This window comes from Numenius arquata, chromosome 7 (assembly GCF_964106895.1).
Source record: "Numenius arquata chromosome 7, bNumArq3.hap1.1, whole genome shotgun sequence".
Classification (NCBI taxonomy): domain Eukaryota; kingdom Metazoa; phylum Chordata; class Aves; order Charadriiformes; family Scolopacidae; genus Numenius; species Numenius arquata.
The window spans coordinates 42,431,420-42,450,037 of record NC_133582.1 but is presented as its reverse complement, the minus strand read 5'-3'; the positions used below and the strand labels follow the sequence as shown (position 1 = coordinate 42,450,037).

The window sequence follows — 18,618 nt, the reverse complement described above, 5'->3', positions numbered from 1 at the left end:
ACAGAACATGAAGCTGTAGCATGAATACTTCTTTCCCACGCTGTCACCAAGTGTTCCTGGTATCTCCCCTTGGTTCAGTTGAAGTTTCACTAAAAATCTTGCTGATTATAAGGGCATTTCATACTAATCTCTTTATATCTGCATTTTGTTGGCCTTAACAGGTTTTCAGGCTGTACAGAAATAGCATGAAGCAATATTTTGTTATATTAATCTTGTGCTTGCTTTTGAGAAATGCAGAAGCGTAACACTTTTTAAGAGGAGAACCTTGTTCCACATAATTTCAAAATACTGGTATCAAGAGTAGTAGCAACAGCCCCAGACCTAATGAAATAGTAGTCTTAAAAGAGCACGTGTGATGATTTTTAGCGGTAACTACTTGCCTATTAAGTGTCTTCTAAGTGTCTGGCAACTGATGCAGCTTGCAAAAATGCATTTCCATGCAGTCTGAAGAAGGGGTTCTTTACTAACATCAGTATGGGCTTTAGATAAGGCTGTTGTAAATGAAATTGAACCAATGCGGTCTCCTGTTATTTTTACCTTGAGTCTTGGTACCAGAGATGTAACAACAGAGACCCATTCTATCTGCTGGGTGAAAGCATTCTCTTTTTCCCTTGTGTTTGTGTTAACCAGCTCACTGGGAAATCCCAACACTGTCCCTTTAGAACAGTAAACTTAGCAGAAGAGTGGGTTTGAGTGTCAAACGCAGAGCAACAAGGAGGATGGGAGGCAACAAGGCCTTTCCTCCTCAGTGGCAGAAACCTGCATTTGTTAACTGTGCATGCCACTGGACCTTTAACAGTCATCAGTTTTATGCTGGGTAGGAAAAAAGTAAAATGGGTCTTTGCAGGTGCAACTGTACTGACTTTTGAAGGTGACTTCTAATATGTGCTATGAAATACTAATTTTTTTTCTTCTGCTGCACTAGTGTACTGATAGGCTTGAGCGGGACAGATTGATACTGTTTCTCAACAAGCTGATCCTTAATAAGGTAAGATGGATATGCTTAACGGTAGTTTATTAATCTTTCAGCTGTGTAAAATGGTCTGAACTAGTCTTTCAGGGTTAACTTCAGCAAAAATTGAAGTCTTGAGAAAGGTTGAAAACAGTGTTTGATACAGCTTTCTGGGATATGGTAGTTGTTATTTACTGGTAAGAAAGGTGAAGGAAACATAGATATTGTGGCGATTGTACCATTCTAGTCGTTTTAGAAAATGATCTGACTTTTCTCATGGTCACTTTTTATTTGAATAAAACTGTTCAGTACTTGTAACAGCTCTTATCTAGGAAATGCTTGTGTTAACTTCATCCATTAACAGAAAAACGTGAAGGACCTTATGGATTCAAATGGCATTAGAATCCTTGTAGATTTGCTTACTCTGGCACATCTTCACACAAGCAGAGCTACAGTCCCTCTGCAGGTATGTGGCCTCTGTTTCTTACTACTCATACATAGCTGTGCTAAAAGGACAATTCTTAAAAAAAAAAAATCAATGTCCTTTTCACATTTCCTGTAGAAATGTGATATTTGCACTGAAGCTAAAGCTGTTCTTATAAACATCAACTTCTAGAGCAATGTGATTGAAGCAGCGCCTGATATGAAGAGGGAGAGCGAGAAAGAATGGTACTTTGGCAATGCTGACAAAGAAAGGAGTGGTCCTTACAGCTTTCAAGAGGTATCTGTCAGCTTCAAACTCTCAAACTTGACAGATGATTTCTATCCTGGTGACTGGGTGTGTTTCAAACAGTGAGAGAAAACTGTAAGCAATGCTAAACTACATTCTTAAAGTAACCCTTTAAATAAGGATTAAAGCTAGATAAGAGACTTGATGGTGTGAAAAGAACCACAGTCTTTTTGGTAAGGCTGCCTACCCCTCCATGCCCCAATTATGCTGCAATTAATCTGTCAGCTTCTTATTTCATGTTTCCTGGTGGAGTTATAAATACATTGGAATTTCATGCAACTATAGTAGTCTGCCATACAGCAGTTTAAAGCTTGTCTTGAGTGTCTAGGAGCAAAGGTAGCTCCAAATGCTGAATTAACTAAATTCATCTCTAATCTTGCAATAGATGCAGGAACTATGGAACAGTGGGAAGCTGACTTCAAAAACACGTTGCTGGGCTCAAGGTATGGATGGCTGGCGACCATTACAGGTTATCCCTCAGCTGAAGTGGTGCTTGCTTGCCAGCGGCCAGGCTGTGTTGAACGAGACTGACCTTGCCACGCTTGTACTCAACATGCTCATCACAATGTGTGGATATTTTCCCAGCAGGTAAACACTAATTTTCAGCAGAAGTGGTTAACTTTCTCTGGCAGATGCATAAATTCTATCTTAAAGCTTCTCTTAGAAACCAAGTAGTACACTAATGAACTGTATTAAAGAGCCTTTTACATAGTAGTAATTAATTCTGCGGGCAAATAGGGAGTTTGTAAATGAGACAATACTAATATTGTGAAAGGGACTGCAAGACTGAATGCACAAGCTATGTGTGTTTCTAATGCACAGCAGCATAGTCTTACTCTTCCAGGCAGGCTCTTTTTTAGGTTAAAAACAAAGCTGCTTTAATGCATGACACTAAACCACATGTATCAAGTCTAACAACAAACTTTGAAGTTAACAAGAAAAATAGTGACACTGAATATGATCTCAGTAGCCTGATACTTACGACTTAAGTTCTTCATTCTCGAAAGGGAAAAGACACCTGTGCTTATGCTGTGCCACTTTATCTTTTTTCTCTTTTTGTTAGGGATCAAGACAATGCTATTATAAGACCTCTGCCTAGAGTGAAGAGGCTGTTGTCAGATAGTACTTGTCTTCCTCATATCACTCAGGTAAGCAGCTCTTCAAAAATTTATCTAAACAAGTAAAAGTCTGACTTAGTCTACCATTTTCCCTGTGTGAATACTTTGAGACAAACGCATCACATGACGTCTGTAGCATCCTGCAGATCTCTGGGCTGTTGTTTATTTCACTGGATGCTGTTAAAAATTTCATGTTGTTTCATCCAATATCTTACTAATAAATATTTCCATCCTTGGAGATACTGAAAAGCCATCTGGACATGGTCCTTGGCAACCAGCTGTAGGTGACCCTGCTTTTGAGCAGGGGAGTTTGACAAGATGACCTCCAGAGGTCTCTTTCAACTTAAAATATTCTGTGATTAGGACTGCAGTATTCTTTAACTGAAATTCTTGTAAGTTTACTGGCTTGTCCCAATACTGAGCTAGTTAAAACTTCAATTTTGGGTAGGTAACTTGCACTACTCAAGCAGCTAATGTAAATGTCTGTGTTTGATTTCAGCTATTACTGACTTTTGATCCTATCCTTGTGGAAAAAGTCGCTATATTGCTGTTTCATGTCATGCAAGATAACCCTCAGTTACCTCGTTTCTATCTGAGTGGAGTATTCTTCTTTATCATGATGTACACAGGTTCCAATGTACTTCCTATTGCAAGGTGAGGAAAAAGAATAGCTAAAAATACCTCTTGACTAGTCATGCTCAGAAGAACTGCTGCTCTAAACACTCCAGGGATTGGGGCTTGCTAGAACCAACATGAGACTGCAAGCGGACACCCTCTAGAAGAATTGCCTCCACATGGTCTAGTCAGTCACTAAAAAAGTGAATTGCTTATGACCCTGCCAGGGAGGGAACAAGAGCATGTCTGATCATGTAGTTCTAACAGTACAACTAGGTACGGCTTATTGTAGAGGAGCAAATCATTACAGGCACTACAGAGTAGTCATACCGGCTGCTGATATCTTTAAAGAGTTTTTGATAGTAAGCGGTTATCAAAAGTGATGGAAAAACTTTATAGCCTGTTTTAGTATTGAAGCCTAAAACAGTTAAATCAGTCTGTACTGCCTGACACAGACGCACTGCATGTGCAGGTGGCTATTGCAGTTCATTCTAGTTCTCTTCCTCTAAATTCAATAGTTAATAAAAAGCAATCATACAATTCCAGTTAAGTCTCTTCTGTAGCAAAATGCCTTGGGAAATGATTACATGGTTACATGATGACTCTAGTGTAACAGGAGTGTCAGCAGTTAGTGTGAGATCCTCTCGCTTCACCCGTGCAATGATGATCTAACAGTGCAGGGAGAGGTTTGTAGAGAAAGGTTGTTTGTTTTTTTTTATCAGCTTCTTTCTTTGTGTGCGTGGAGAAAACAAGCTTTCAGGAGCATGACTTTCAAACTGAAATGATGAATATAAGGCAACATTTTTAACATGGGAGTGCTTAACTTGGTGGAGTTCCCAAGGATTTGATGGACTTTGTACAGAGATTCGTTCCATTGTTGCTGTTACATTTAGTTTGAGATAAAAGAGTATGAGACTTGCCAGCTGGACTATATTGGTCTGCTTATCTTTCAAGGATGCCTGAAGTATCAGTTAAAGAGAAAATAACTGCTGTTTCTCTTCTAGGTTTTTGAAATACACACATACAAAACAAGCCTTCAAGTCTGAAGAAGTGAGTAGATTGCAAAAGTAACTACCTCTGTTTCCAAATTGTTTTGCACACCACCTGTAGTTGTTATAACAATACTTGATGCTTGTTCTTTTTTGAAGGTCTGGAGTTAGAATTTAAGAACTATAAGGGAAAAGGGGGAGGGTTTTTAGATCTGAAGTCGGTTAGCAAGACTGAATTCTGATTACCTTTGAGATGACAATGTGATCTCTTCTGTAGACAAAAGGTCAAGATATAGTTCAAAGAAGTATACTTGGACATATTCTTCCTGAAGCAATGGTGTGTTATTTAGAAAACTATGAACCAGAAAAATTTTCTGAGATATTCCTTGGAGAATTTGACACTCCAGAAGCAATTTGGAGCAATGAAATGAGGTAATGGTTTTCTGTCAGAGGGACAAATAAATCTGAACTACATCTTATGCTGAAGAGGTCTTGTCTTTGACATTTCTAAAGAATGCCAAAAATACTTGGATTCCATGGTCTCATTTCTTCCTCCTGTTTACCTTCTGCGAGGGCAATGTCCTGCATTGCCCTTTGCTTCTATCAAAAATAATAGGGGTGGGGAGGAGCGGAATTGGCAGTGGGAAGTGGAATATTTCCCTTAACATCTGACAGCATGCTTTACATCTGCCTCTATCCTACTTGATTAAGTTCCTTTCATGAGTGGAGACTCCACTGTTTCTGTGGACTGCTTTATACTTGCTGTACTCATTTATTGCCAGCACCTATCTAGGAGATACTACAATATATTTTTAGAGTTTCCCAAAAAGTAAAGAGGTGTTGAGGGAGCACAAAATGTCAATTTACATTGTTTTTAATAAACTTAATTTTCATGGAATTGAAATAACTTTATAACAGAACAGGACTGAATCCTGTTCTGAATCCCTTATGACATGTGGGAAACTAAGGAAAATCTTTTTCAGAAGAAATCATTGAACACACTTGTACAGTCACCGAGGATTGAGGACTGCTTGGCAAGTGTTAAACCAAACTTTATAACTTTTAGGCGTCTTATGATAGAGAAGATTGCTGCTCATCTTGCTGACTTCACCCCTCGTCTTCAAAGCAATACAAGAGCACTCTACCAGTACTGCCCTATCCCAGTTATCAACTATCCACAACTGGAAAACGAGCTGTTCTGTAATATTTATTACCTCAAGCACCTTTGTGATACACTCAGATTTCCAGACTGGCCAATTAAAGATCCAGTAAGTAAGAAGTATTTTAGGATTCGTTTAGTTCTTGACATTTCATAGTTCTAAAAGTGGGATTTGCAACAAGAAATAAGGAATTCAAATGCTAGGTTTGTTGCAAGTAACTGATTGATCCTGACTTTTAGTTCATAAGCAAATGTGTTAAACAGTTCTTTATCTTCAAGCAGAATAGTCTTCATGCCATATAGCAACCATGTTAAGTATATTCTCCTTGTGGTGACTACTAAAAAAGCGAAATAAAGCATCTGAGAAAGTTCAGATAGTGTTTCAATGAACCTCAAGTGATGAGAGGATAGAGGGTAGTGGTGTCATCGCTTCTGGGTTCTTATTTGTACACACTGAACAAGAAGCTGAGCTAATGTGGTATCAGTGCATTAGCTGAATTGGTGAGATCTTTTTGGTAAAAGTCAATGGTTTAGATCTGTCTAAGCAGCTTTACTTATTCATGCAGCTTTGTTGCAGTTTTTGTAGTATCAAGATGTGAGCTGCATATCATTTAAGCGATTCTTCCTCTTCTAATGTGACTCTTACATAGACATGTTAATCGTAAGGTGCTCTTACCTTGAACAAAATATAGCACTGCAGTGAAGCAGTCTTAATCGCTTCCTGACTGGAGAGGGAACCATAATTACTAAAGGCAAGAGGATTAGGTCTTCAAACTTTGGGTGATAAGGATTCACTAACAAAGCAGCACTGTATTAAAAAAGATGACATGTACTGGTGTCAGCATAAATGAAACACTAATAAATTGTTATTATTTAGGTTAAGCTGCTGAAAGATACACTAGAAGCTTGGAAGAAGGAGGTAGAAAAGAAGCCACCTACCATGTCAATAGATGATGCTTATGAAGTTCTTAACCTTCCCAAAGGACAAGGCCAGTAAGTTGTTTTCAGTATTTAGAATTGTATAACTACACTTACATAAACTCTACCCTGAAGAAACTGAAGTTTCCTATCTCAGCAATCGCAACCAATCAGTGGTACCAGTTTTCAGTATGTCTAGCACCTACTTCTTTCACAGTGGAAGACTGCTTTATTTACAAAGAAACAAAGCTTGGAAATTCAACTCAGTGTTTGAGAGAATAATTGTAAAGTGTTCAGATAAAAAACAGAAACTGGGGGGGGAAAAGTACTTTAAGCTCTGCTTTAAAGCATTCACTAGGCTGTTTTACAGGGCAAGCATTACTCAACCACAGTGAGCAAAAACATTGGTGGAACTTGAATATGTTCAAAGTGGAACTTGGTTTCTCTAATTCTTCTTCCCTCTGCCAAATATTGTCCCCTTTCTTGGTGACAATATGATTAGGATTTTTTATCTCCTGTCTTGCCATGGGTTTCTGACTTTAGGCCTCTAGAAGAGGACTGATAGCACTTGTGTATTTAGCCTTCAAGAACAGTGCACTTACTACAGATCATGAACTACTAACTTTTACCACTTCTAAGTTCATTTAGACTCTTAGAAGATTCAGGGACTTTAAGCACCTTCTGATTAGTACGCTCAGTACAAGTGGTACTGAAGTATTTTCAGTTTCTGAAATTTCTTTCTATTCTGTGGCCACGTGATTACCACCACTCAGTGTCAGCTGATGAAGCTGAATCTTCAAGTTGAAATATGGGAGCTTTGTCGTTTTCACTTAATTGCAGTTGCTATTAGTAGTGTTGTCAAAATCCAGGCTTGCTTTTCTGGTTTTATAATGTTACTCAATGTAATGAGACTTTTTTTCTCATAGGCATGAGGAAAGCAAGATCAGGAAAGCTTATTTCAGGCTGGCACAAAAATATCATCCAGACAAGAATCCAGAAGGCAGGGTACGTACAACACGAATTTACGCTGTTAATAAAGTGGGGATAAATTCAGCTATTACGTGTATTAAGAGTTCTGAAGTGCCCATTTAAATTTTCTTTCTCCTATTTAAAAGCTATGCCCTAGATGAATACTAGAATACAGATCTACAGATGAGTAATTTAACTGATGTCAATCAAGGAATATTAGGATTTCTACAGTAAACTGATGTAATCAGGTCAGACCCACATCTCGGTGTCTGGTTTAGAGAGTTACACAGGATCTAAATAAGCTAATTGCTCCCTTTCAAAGACAGACTGCATCCTCTGCCCATTCTTACAATCAATTAAACTGTACTTACTACTTTTGTTGTATTGGAATTGACTTAGTTTTAGTCCCATGTCTATGGCAGAGTTTAAGAGACAGAAGAAAACTGATCTGTGAACCTGTGTTCTTAAGGTTATTTGGAGTATTTTCTGAAATGTAGTAAGTCAACAAAACTAGCCTTGTGGCCAGTAACCTGGAATACTTTATTTTACCTGCATCTAAACTGGTGCTGCAGGCTTGTAGTAATTTAGGGGCTTATTAGCGACTCTTGAGACTATTCCTCTTTATTTGCAGGATATGTTTGAAAAAGTTAATAAAGCATATGAGTTTCTATGCACAAAGTCTGCCAAGGTGATAGATGGGCCAGATCCAGAAAACATAATTTTGATCTTGAAAACTCAAAGCATCCTCTTCAACAGGCATAAGGAAGGTAAGCATGCTGTCTCCCAATAACGTTTCGTGTTCATTTCTGTCCAGTCACTTTTAATCTCCTCTGTTCTTCAGTCTATGTTCTGTTGATCTGGTTTCTGGCTTGCCCACAGCATTATGTAGCTATGGTAAAGGGCTTCAAAATAGGAGTTTTTCTTCCATAAAATAAATACATCTGCAGTAAAACTTAATGCAAAAAAGCATGAATAGCTCTTTGAAATTCTCTGCTCCAATACTAATCGTTTTGAATCTTGCTTCATATATAACTTAAATGTACAATTCTGTCTATGCAGAAGACTCCTCAGTAGTACTCAGTCACTCAGCACATTCTGACTATAAATGAGATTACACTTACGTGGCTGTTTAAAAATGAGACAATCTTGCAGAAATTCTGACTAGTGTTAGTGTCCTCTGGTGAGTGTGCTGCAATGCTACCTCTTTCACAGCCCAGCTGCCAGCCAGGGACTGTGGCTAGAGCCAAGGGTTAGGGTACCCTAGTTAGCCCTCTTTCACAGCTGAGCTGGGTGACAAGGAGTCACATTGTGTGGACTGCTCAGTCTTGCTCCAATTTTCTCAGATGTTGGTTTTCTCTGACTCCTAGTTCTTATATCTCTAATGCTTATGTGTGTATATATATATAAAAAATATATAATATATATATAATGTATATCTCTAATGCTTAACATGAGCCAGCAGTGTGCCCAGGTGGCCAAGAAGGCCAATAGCATCCTGGCTTGTATCAGGAATAGCGTGGCCAGCAGGAGCAGGGAAGTCATCGTGCCTCTGTACTCGGCACTGGTGAGGCCTCACCTCGAGTACTGTGTTCAGTTTTGGGCCCCTCACTACAGGAAAGACATTGAAGTGCTGGAGCGTGTCCAGAGGAGAACCACCAAGCTGGTGAGGGGTCTAGAGAACAAGTCACACGAGGAGAGGCTGAGGGAACTGGGCATGTTTAGTTTGGAGAAGAGGAGGCTGAGGGGAGACCTCATTGCCCTCTACAACTACCTGAAAGGAAACTGTAGAGAGGCGGGGGTTGGCCTCTTCTCCCAAGGGAATAATGACAGGACCAGAGGAAATGATATGAAGCTGCGGCAAGGGAGGTTTAGATTAGATATTAGGAAGAATTACTTTACTGAAAGAGTGGTCAAGCACTGGAACGGCCTGCCCAGGGAGGTGGTGGAGTCACCATCCCTGGAGGTATTTAAGAAACGTGTAGACATGGCTCTTCAGGGCATGCTCTAGGCCCGGGATTGTTGGTTTGTGGTGGGGTGTTGTGTGTGAGGTTGTGGGTGTGGGGTTTAGTTGGTGGGTGCTTTTTTGTTTTGGTTTGGTTTTTTTGTTTTGTTTTGTTTGCTTGTTTGTTTGTTGTGTTTTGTGGTGGTTTTTTGTTTGTTTTTTTTTTTAATGTGGTTGGACTCGATCTCAAAGGTCCCTTCCAACCACTAAGATTCTGTGATTCTGTATTTTCTACTGATAATTATGTGGTGGTTTAAATTGCTTAGACGCTGCATATATGTAAACTTTTACTTTTTTCTTTTTCAGAGTTGAAACCTTACAAATACGCGGGCTATCCTATGCTTATAAAGACTATTACCATTGAAACATCAGATGATCTCTTGTTTTCCAAAGAATCTCCTCTGTTGCCTGCTGCTACGGAACTTGCTTTCCATACTGTCAATTGTTCAGCATTAAATGCAGAAGAACTGCGAAGAGAAAATGGAATTGAGGTAAATGGAAATAAACATATTGAAATGAATTTTTTTAGTCTTAACTCTTCCACAGCTAAAAATCCTAGATCCTCAGTGCATAGGACATCAGGTACACTTGAGAATGACTTTAGATCTTGTTGAGACCCTTGACCGTTCTTACTGTCTCTGTTCTGGATGCAGTAGGAGAAGCTTCTTGCAGAGTATTACCCCTTTCTGGACCTAGGCTTGTCTGTTGAACTGTGGATAAGCAAACTACATATGACATTTCTCTACTGTTTTATGAAACTCTGCATTCTCTATGTGAAAGAATAGATAAATGTGAACAAGTCACTTGAGCAGAAGGGCTTTTCAAAGCACCTATTAGCTCACATGTGAGAATGCTCTCAACTCTGAAGCACCAAAGGCTAGTACCAGCACTTGCAAGGAATTTTGTCCCTACAAACCATTTGAGCAAGCAGCAGATCTTGTCAAATGTTTCCCTTAAGCCATTAAAAATGGATTTACCAGATAATGTTTTATTTCTGCCAGCCTTTTATCAGTTTTTGTTGTGACTGAACTTACGCATCATCCAATCCTCACAGGTATTGCAAGAAGCGTTTAATCGCTGTGTAGCAGTCTTGACTCGTTCTAGTAAACCAGATGATATGTCTGTACAGGTAAGTTGCAGCAACCTTAACTGAATCAGTTTATCAGAAGACAATATATATTACAGTATATATATTATATGATAATAAATATAAGTGTGTGTACATAGAACATAAAATACTGATATAGCATTATATATATTAAAAAATAGGGTTGTAAACATGAATTTCCCCTTGACTTGGAATCAATGAAATACTGCTTTTTGTAGGTATGTGGATATATTAGTAAGTGTTACAGTGTAGCAGCTCAATTTGAGGAATGCAGAGAGAAGATTACAGAAATGCCTAACATCATTAAGGACCTCTGTAGACTACTGTATTATGGCAAGGTAAGAGCGCCTTTCCTTTGCCTAAATGGGTATTTAACTGTTAATGTTTAGGGGAATGTTCTGCTTTTAAGGGAGGTAAGACAATTGCAGAGACTGATCAAATGCTTCTGTAAGATCCCAGCTAGTCCTTATGGGATACAGAACTCTACTGTCTTGTTCTCAACACTCGTATTTTAATCCGTTTAGTGGATTTAAAATGCAGTCACTACAAAGATTCAGCTACTTTTGCCTTTTAACTAACATGTTTAGCTGATTGGTTTAATGTATTAAATCAGCAGATAAAACTACTGGAGCTAGATCTTACCTAAGCAGTTAAACTCCTAAATCAGCATGAACTCTGGGAACAGTATTCAAGAAGTTTTGTTGCCATTTAGAAACTTAGAATCAGAACTTACCTCGTGTTATATGATTGCTGAACTTTGAATCAAGAACAGAAAGCTTGTCTTGAGCTTTTCATATGGGATGTGTGAAAACAGAAGACTCTAAAACCAGACTATAATAATCGACTGTAGATGGTCGTGTGTCCTTTAATCTCGGCAGAACGCATGTCTTGCCATAGAACACTCACCTGGGGGTCTCTGCTGCCTTCTTGAATTGTTTTGCCACCAGTTCATCGATGCTCCTTTCTAATCAAATAAAATAACTATTCAAGTACTCTTCCTTTGAAGGATGCGGACTACTTAGCCATGTTTTTTGGCTACCAGACAGTTAACTTGTTCTGTCTACTTCAATTTTCATCTCTGTGCTGCTTACGTAGTACTCTAGAATTAGAAAATTTTGGCTCTAAGTCTTTGTTTGGTAAGGAAGCCAGTTGGCTTTATTTGGTCACAAGTATTAAAGCAAACATTTTTTCCTCCCTCAGAACATACCACGAGTAGCTTCTTTGGGAGTAGAGTGTGTTAGCTCCTTTGCCTTAGATTACTGGCTACAAACACACTTGTTCCAAGCTGGAGTTCTCTGGTACTTACTGGGTTACCTCTTCAACTATGACTATACGCTAGAAGAGAGCGGAATTCAGAAAAGTGAAGATTCAAATCACCAGGTAATGTTAGCAAGGTGCACGCTTTCAGACTCCAAAGGTTGTTGTTTGCCATCTCTTACTAACAACGTAAGTGTATTCAAATACTTGTTAGTCACGGAATTACATGAACAGTAATGTTAACGGAGCAGTTTTGGAAGGGGGCTTTGGTGTAATAGTGTAAATGCTATTGTTTGGGGTTGGTTGGGTTTTTTTTTTTTTCAAGAGAAGCTCATGTTTTGAATTCAAATGTTAAAGCTGTAGAACCTGCAGTTTCTGATAGACTTAATGCTAGAGATTTTTATCCACAGTGAACAGTAAAAAACTTGTGCTATCAGAAGAAAAAGTTCTTTTCTCTTAAGGCTGAACTGAAGGGATTGTCTAGTGATACAATGACCTTATCTGAAATGTCTAGGACTATATTGTTCCTGTTGCCCCACAGCTGTGTAAGTGACTTCACACTTCCATTTCCTTAAATGGTGACGCTCTTAAGTGTGGCTCTTCTTCCTACTGAGCTTTGAACAGTCTATTGTAGTTATTAACTCGTGTATTGCTGTCATAAAAGGCTTATTTATGCTGATATTTGATGGTGCCAGCAGGAACTGTTGTCTGGTCAGAAGCTATTATGCTAAAGAGTTGCTGTAGCTTTTGGCTCATCTTGGTGCCCCAGTTTTTCCTACTTATCAGTGCTCACGTCTAACTGCATTTATGAAGTCCACAACACAGTGATCGTATTGAGCTTAGTATTTCTTCAGTAAGCTCTAGCTTTTTTATAACTGTCCTTGTATTTTTCAGGAGGTAGCGAATAGCCTTGCTAAGCTCAGTCTCCTGGCCTTGAGTCGCCTTGGAGGGTATCTCTCTGAAGAACAAGCTACACCTGAGAACCCAACGATCAGGAAAAGCTTGGCTGGAATGTTGACACCCTATATTGCAAGGAAACTTGCTGTGGTCAGTCCTACTGAGGTGAGCATCTGTTGGTCAAAGCTTTCTCTAGTGATTTATGGAAGGAGCACCTGGTTGCTTCTGAAACGTTGAACTTTTAGACCAACCTGATGCAGAGAATAGCAGTGTGATATTTTTTTTTTCTTAGCAGTTGGAGTAACTGCAAGCAAAATAAACTGGTTTAGCCTCAGACACTATGGACAGGAACAGTACCCTGTGCAATAATACTTGCAAAACAAATGTGAGAGCAAACAAGTTGAGTTAATTGTTGAAGGTTTAAGGTTATAATGATGACAGCAACGGTTAAACTTCTCCCTTTAAAAGTGGTACCAAAGTCGTCATTTACAAAGAGATACTGCAGATAGTTGCTGCTCAGTGTCAAAAACAAAAGGAGAATCTGAAGCAAGCATGGCTTGAAGTAGAATGAAGAAAAACTAAAATATAGACTGTACTGTCCCAGATAACTTACACATACTGTTTTTTCCAGTATGTGGGAAACTTGACACTTTAAACTTGCTTATAAAATTGGTCTAGTTGTTAATGAGGTTGGATTAACTAATATCATGAAACAAGCTGATTACCGTGCATAATGATCCAGAACTGTTGTAAACTTGTTGCATCACGTAAATTACTTTTCCTTAGACTCTGAAGATGCTTAACAGTAACACAGAGAACCCCTACTTGATCTGGAACAATGGGACAAGAGCTGAATTACTTGAGTTTTTGGAATCTCAACAAGAAAGCATGATTAAGAGAGTAAGATACTCTTTACTTTAAATTCCACTACTATTTTTGTTTTAAACTGTTTCATGTTTTGGTACATCCACTTGTTGATACAGTGGTGTAGTTAATACAAGTATCCATTGTTGTCTACTCCTAAGTCACTTCCTTCATTCAGTGGTCTTAAAACAAAAAACCTAAGTATTTGCTTGTTTATTTCTTGTAATGTTTCAGTCTGTCTTAAGCTTCTGACTTCTGCTAAAGCTTTTAAGTTTTCTGTTCAAGTATTGTCTGTTTCGTTATCGGGCTATAGCTTTACACTTTCTACAAGATTATTTTCTGTCTGAGTGTGTGCTGCTTATCTGCTTAAAGGGCGATTGTGACAAGAGCTATGGATCCGACTTTGTCTTCAGTGACCATGCAAAGGAGCTTATTGTGGGAGAGATTTTTGTTAGAGTCTACAATGAGGTCCCTACCTTCCAACTAGAGGTGAGATGAAGCTGAAACCTTCCTGTTGAAACTAGTATTTGGAATGTTGCTTCTTCCTCTTTATCTGTCATTGCAAACGGAATGGAGAAAATAAAAAATCTTACGGAAATTTCCTTCAATGACCAGCATATTATGGGATATCTCTCTGTTGGAGCAGAATAAACGTGAAAGAACAAGGAGTTTGTCGGAAGATGTGCTGCTTTGGGTGACTTAATGCTTTTCTTTACAAGCTTACACTGCAAGATGGTCAGGTTGATTCAGTAATTCCAGGAGGTAGTGATTCCACCTTGTGGCATTGCTGTCCATCTGTATATATGGACAAACATATACCTTAAGAGTGGTGTTGTAGTAGTAGCTTCTTAATGGTGTGTTTAGATGTAAAGAAGGTTAATGTGCTCCAGATGGTATAGTGATCATAGAAAAAAAAAATTTCCTGTCTCCCTGTTTGGAAGAAAGGGCTATGTGAAATGTAGGAAAAGTTATCTGGATACGCTTTCTTCTATTGTAAATACTGTTGCATCACACAGCTGAAAATGCTCTCATTTCTAATTTAAAGCTTCCTAAAGCATTTGCTGCAAGCCTCTTGGACTACGTAGGCTCACAAGCACAGTACCTCTATACGCTAATGGCAATAACACAGACCGGGAAAGTAGAGTCCAATCAACATGGAGATCGGTTACGGAGAGTTGAAATGGCCCTGGAGGCTCTGAGAAATGTGATAAAGCACAACCCAGGTAGGCTTAAAAATGAACTTTCCTGAAAGGCTTACTTGTGGACAACCCTAAAAAAACCACAGACCTCTATCTTCCGTTGAGAAGGAAGCTTGTTTTGCTGGCTGGTAGACCTCAGCATCGGTGATAAGCCATATAGACTTGCGCTGCTTTTTTTTTTCTGGAGAACGTTATCAGTAGATGTATTAAGGTTTTGTGTGAAATCTAAGCCTTATCTAGTTTTCCCTCTGGAACATTGGGTTTTAACTCTAATTCTAGCCTGCTGTTGTCAGGAAGACTTAAACCTCTTGGGTAAAACTTTCTGTAATCCTTCAAAGGATCTCTAGCTGATTTTTAAACTTCCTTGCATCCAACAAGGGGAAAAAAACAAAACAAAACCACCACAAAAAACCTTGAGCTGACTACTGCATACTAGTAAACACCTAAAAACATGTCAGTGCCTTACTAAAATAGGAGGGGATGTTCTTGAGAGTAAGTAGCTAATACCAGCAAAGATTTATGAACAGTTACCCATGTACAGACTGGAAAAGCCTGAGACACGCAATTATGATTTCCCGTAGTTATTATATGTTAGTTCTAAAAGCAATTTATCTTGGAGGGAGGAAGTATCCTCTCCTTTTGAAATACTGTTGATCTGAGGCTTTGTGGAAGTTAGATTAGTAGACAGGACTCCATCGTTTTATAGTTCTGTATAGTTTAACACCTGTCTGTATAGTGGAATGCAGACTTGGGATGGCCTTCTGTGAATGCTTAGGCTAACAAGAAGAAAGTAACTTATTTGGTCTCTTGCAGGTTCTGAGTGTGAATGCATAGGTCACTTTAAGTTGATATTCTCCCTTCTGCGTGTTCATGGAGCTGGCCAGGTGCAGCAGTTGGCTCTGGAGGTAAAAAAAAAAAAAAAAAACAACAAAAAACAAAAACCACCCCACCAAAACCCCAAACAAAACAATCTCCAAACCACCCCCTGTCTGGATGCTCTACATAATCAGTATAAACCTGGAGTAGCACCTAAACAGTATCAAGATTGGGGATCCAAGTGTCAGTTCCTCCTTGCAGGAACAAGTGATGGCTTCTTGCCTGTGTCCTTGGCTCCCTTCTTCCCTGAGGTGACAAGGCAATTTGGTGACAGGAGTGAACATTGTAAATAGTAACTTTATTGGCCAGTAAGGTGACTGACTTCATCATACACTGCATTTTCTTGATAAAGTCTTAACAGCTGGAATATAACCAAGTGTTGTTTCTGATCTTTTACAGGTAGTGAACATAGTAACAAGTAACCAAGAATGTGTTAACAACATTGCTGAGGCAATGGTTCTCGCTAACTTACTGGCACTCCTGCATTCCTTACCTTCAAGTATGTACTGTATAAATCTTAGCCTTGCAAAGCAAAGGGTTGCCACTCAGAAATTAATGCAGGTGGCTGAACTTACTGCTGAGTTTTAGGTTAAAACAGCATTTCAGTGCGGATGATTAAAAAAAAAGTTCTATGTAACCTGTTTGTTGTCTTAAATGTATGAGCTGAAATGTATGAATTGCAGGTGTTTGAATTGTGTTGTAGTTCATTGACTAATTCTTTTAGGGAATGTAGGTAGTAAGCATCTAACTCGGAAGTTATGCTGTACTAGAATGTATGATTGATTTGACATTCCTTAACTAACTGAATTTAGCCAGAATTCCCTGAGCTTGCAATTATCACAAGCTTCACTGCAGTCTTGATACAGCTTTCTGTTAAGATGAGTTTAGTTCATCTTTGATTAGTTAATAGTCTGTATGGCACAAAGTTCTCAATACTCTTTTATTTTGACAGGTCGGCAACTTGTCCTTGAAACTTTGTATGCTTTGACATCAAGCACAAAAATAATTAAAGAGGCTATGGCAAAAGGTACAGTACTGTATTGAAAGCAAATGTTTTTGCAACACTGGGCTTAAAGTAAATACAATGGCCAAATCTTACTCTTCCCTTTAGAACAATCAGTGTGGAATTAGTGAAGTCATACTACTTGTGACCAGAAAAAAAATGTGAATGTTTTCCTATCTCTTTGTACAGGTGCTTTAATCTACTTACTAGATATGTTTTGCAACTCAACTCATCCGCAGGTCCGAGCCCAAACAGCAGAGCTCTTTGCCAAAATGACTGCAGATAAGCTGGTGGGTCCAAAGGTAAGAATCTTAACAGCTCTTGTTGGACCTGCCTCTTTCTAAAGATGGGACAAAAAAACCTCCTTCTGTGACTGAAACGTTCACGTGAAGAGCAATCTGACTCTTTCAAAATAGTTACCTTTTAATCTGAGAAGACTTCTAGAAGTAGTTGTGTTTATTGTAGCTACTATAAGCAGTTTGGTTTCCATTTGGAATGACTTTAACATTAGATACCTAGATTTCAGACCTCCTATTGGCTATTGCTATTTAAAATGATAGCTCTATTTCATTTTTGTGGTGGTGGTCTAGCAGTTGACATCTAGCGCTACAAATAATTGGACTCTTCGAGTTGTCTATTTTTCTGTCAGTTAGTTTGTCTTATGGTATCCTAAATGTCAATTCTGTTCATCCTTCCTAGGTTAGAATCACACTAATGAAATTTTTACCTGGAGTCTTCATGGATGCCATGAGAGACAACCCGGAAGCTGCTGTTCATATCTTCGAGGGAACTCATGAAAATCCTGAGTTAATTTGGAATGACAACTCCAGAGAGAGAGTATCAACAACAGTTCGAGAAATGATGCTTGAGTATGTGGAGACCCACTGACTAAGTATTTCCTTAACAGAGACGCTCTTTTAGTGGCAGTAAACCGGAGCTGCTATAGGAGAAGTGTCAGACAGAGCTCTGCCTGTAAAAAGTAGAATCCTTGCCAGCCAGACTTCAGTGAAAAGAAACTTGTTCACTGTTTGTATATTGTGCCCGTAACTCAGTGACGCAAGTGCAGTTTGTGCACAATCCAGGTATTTGCTCACTGCTGTAAAACTTGGGAGGGGGTAACAATGAGAACAAAATGGGGTTTAGAAACTGGAACTACTTCACAATGATAGAGGGAGACTGAGCTGTCAAGTAGGGAAGACGACTGCTTCTTTTACTGCTTGCTAAAACTTACTTTCTTTTTAAAGGCACTTTAAACTTCAGAGGGACAACCCTGACACTAACTGGAAGGTAAAAGTATACTCTTTCCGCTTTGAGTGCGTCCAGGGAGACTGTAAGCCAGCTGATGATATATGCATGTATGTAACTGACAGGCTTTGCTCTTAAAGTACCACCAGGAGCTCACTGCTGTGCTAACATAACTGGTTTAGTGTTGAATCGATGCTTTCGTTACTTCTTGGACCTTGAAATCAGACACTTTATTGACAGTGGTTTTGCCAGTAATACTCTGAATTTTCTGATAGTTCAGGTCATTCTAAAACTTATCAAAAGTCAGCAACAAAGGAGAACACTGGCTGGAAAAAGCCCTGTCACTTATTACACAGCTGTAGTAAACTTGCTCTTGGTAAATGTTCAGGGGCGTTAGTAAGACTCTAATCTCAAAAATTGTCCTGAGCAATTCCATCACATCAGGTCAATCAGCGAGATGTTTGTCTGTAGCCTTTCACAGTATTTGTGAAAGGCCAGGTGTGACTTCCTCCCAACAGTGGTCTAGTTCAGCATTAAAACAACTTCTGAACACATGCAGGATAGCTGTTTTGATGCTGGTGTAAACTGGAAGCTTCCCTAGTTGATGGTGAGAAATCTTCCCCTGAAGTGTGCAAGGAAGGAAGGAAAGGGCTTTCTTATCAGCCTTGTTGCTGGGACTGTTGAACTAGCGTTTACCACTAGTATAATTGTAGCCTC

At 39.0% G+C, this 18,618-nt stretch overlaps 1 protein-coding gene across 2 annotated transcripts in view; it reads left to right on the top strand.

The window, feature by feature from the left end:
* Positions 1-18,618, top strand: part of DNAJC13 (DnaJ heat shock protein family (Hsp40) member C13) — a 48,227-nt gene that overhangs the window by 21,896 nt on the left and 7,713 nt on the right. For both annotated transcript variants that reach the window (XM_074151023.1, XM_074151022.1), the window contains 26 exons: positions 926-988; positions 1,317-1,418; positions 1,569-1,673; positions 2,068-2,270; positions 2,746-2,830; positions 3,300-3,454; positions 4,420-4,465; positions 4,682-4,836; positions 5,471-5,672; positions 6,441-6,556; positions 7,408-7,486; positions 8,082-8,217; positions 9,759-9,943; positions 10,507-10,581; positions 10,779-10,898; positions 11,761-11,940; positions 12,712-12,879; positions 13,501-13,614; positions 13,951-14,067; positions 14,624-14,801; positions 15,591-15,682; positions 16,053-16,152; positions 16,606-16,680; positions 16,846-16,958; positions 17,356-17,525; positions 17,901-17,943. In XM_074151023.1, the coding sequence (XP_074007124.1) occupies positions 926-988; positions 1,317-1,418; positions 1,569-1,673; positions 2,068-2,270; positions 2,746-2,830; positions 3,300-3,454; positions 4,420-4,465; positions 4,682-4,836; positions 5,471-5,672; positions 6,441-6,556; positions 7,408-7,486; positions 8,082-8,217; positions 9,759-9,943; positions 10,507-10,581; positions 10,779-10,898; positions 11,761-11,940; positions 12,712-12,879; positions 13,501-13,614; positions 13,951-14,067; positions 14,624-14,801; positions 15,591-15,682; positions 16,053-16,152; positions 16,606-16,680; positions 16,846-16,958; positions 17,356-17,525; positions 17,901-17,943 (3,177 nt within the window). The remainder of the gene's footprint in view (positions 1-925; positions 989-1,316; positions 1,419-1,568; positions 1,674-2,067; positions 2,271-2,745; positions 2,831-3,299; positions 3,455-4,419; positions 4,466-4,681; positions 4,837-5,470; positions 5,673-6,440; positions 6,557-7,407; positions 7,487-8,081; positions 8,218-9,758; positions 9,944-10,506; positions 10,582-10,778; positions 10,899-11,760; positions 11,941-12,711; positions 12,880-13,500; positions 13,615-13,950; positions 14,068-14,623; positions 14,802-15,590; positions 15,683-16,052; positions 16,153-16,605; positions 16,681-16,845; positions 16,959-17,355; positions 17,526-17,900; positions 17,944-18,618) is intronic.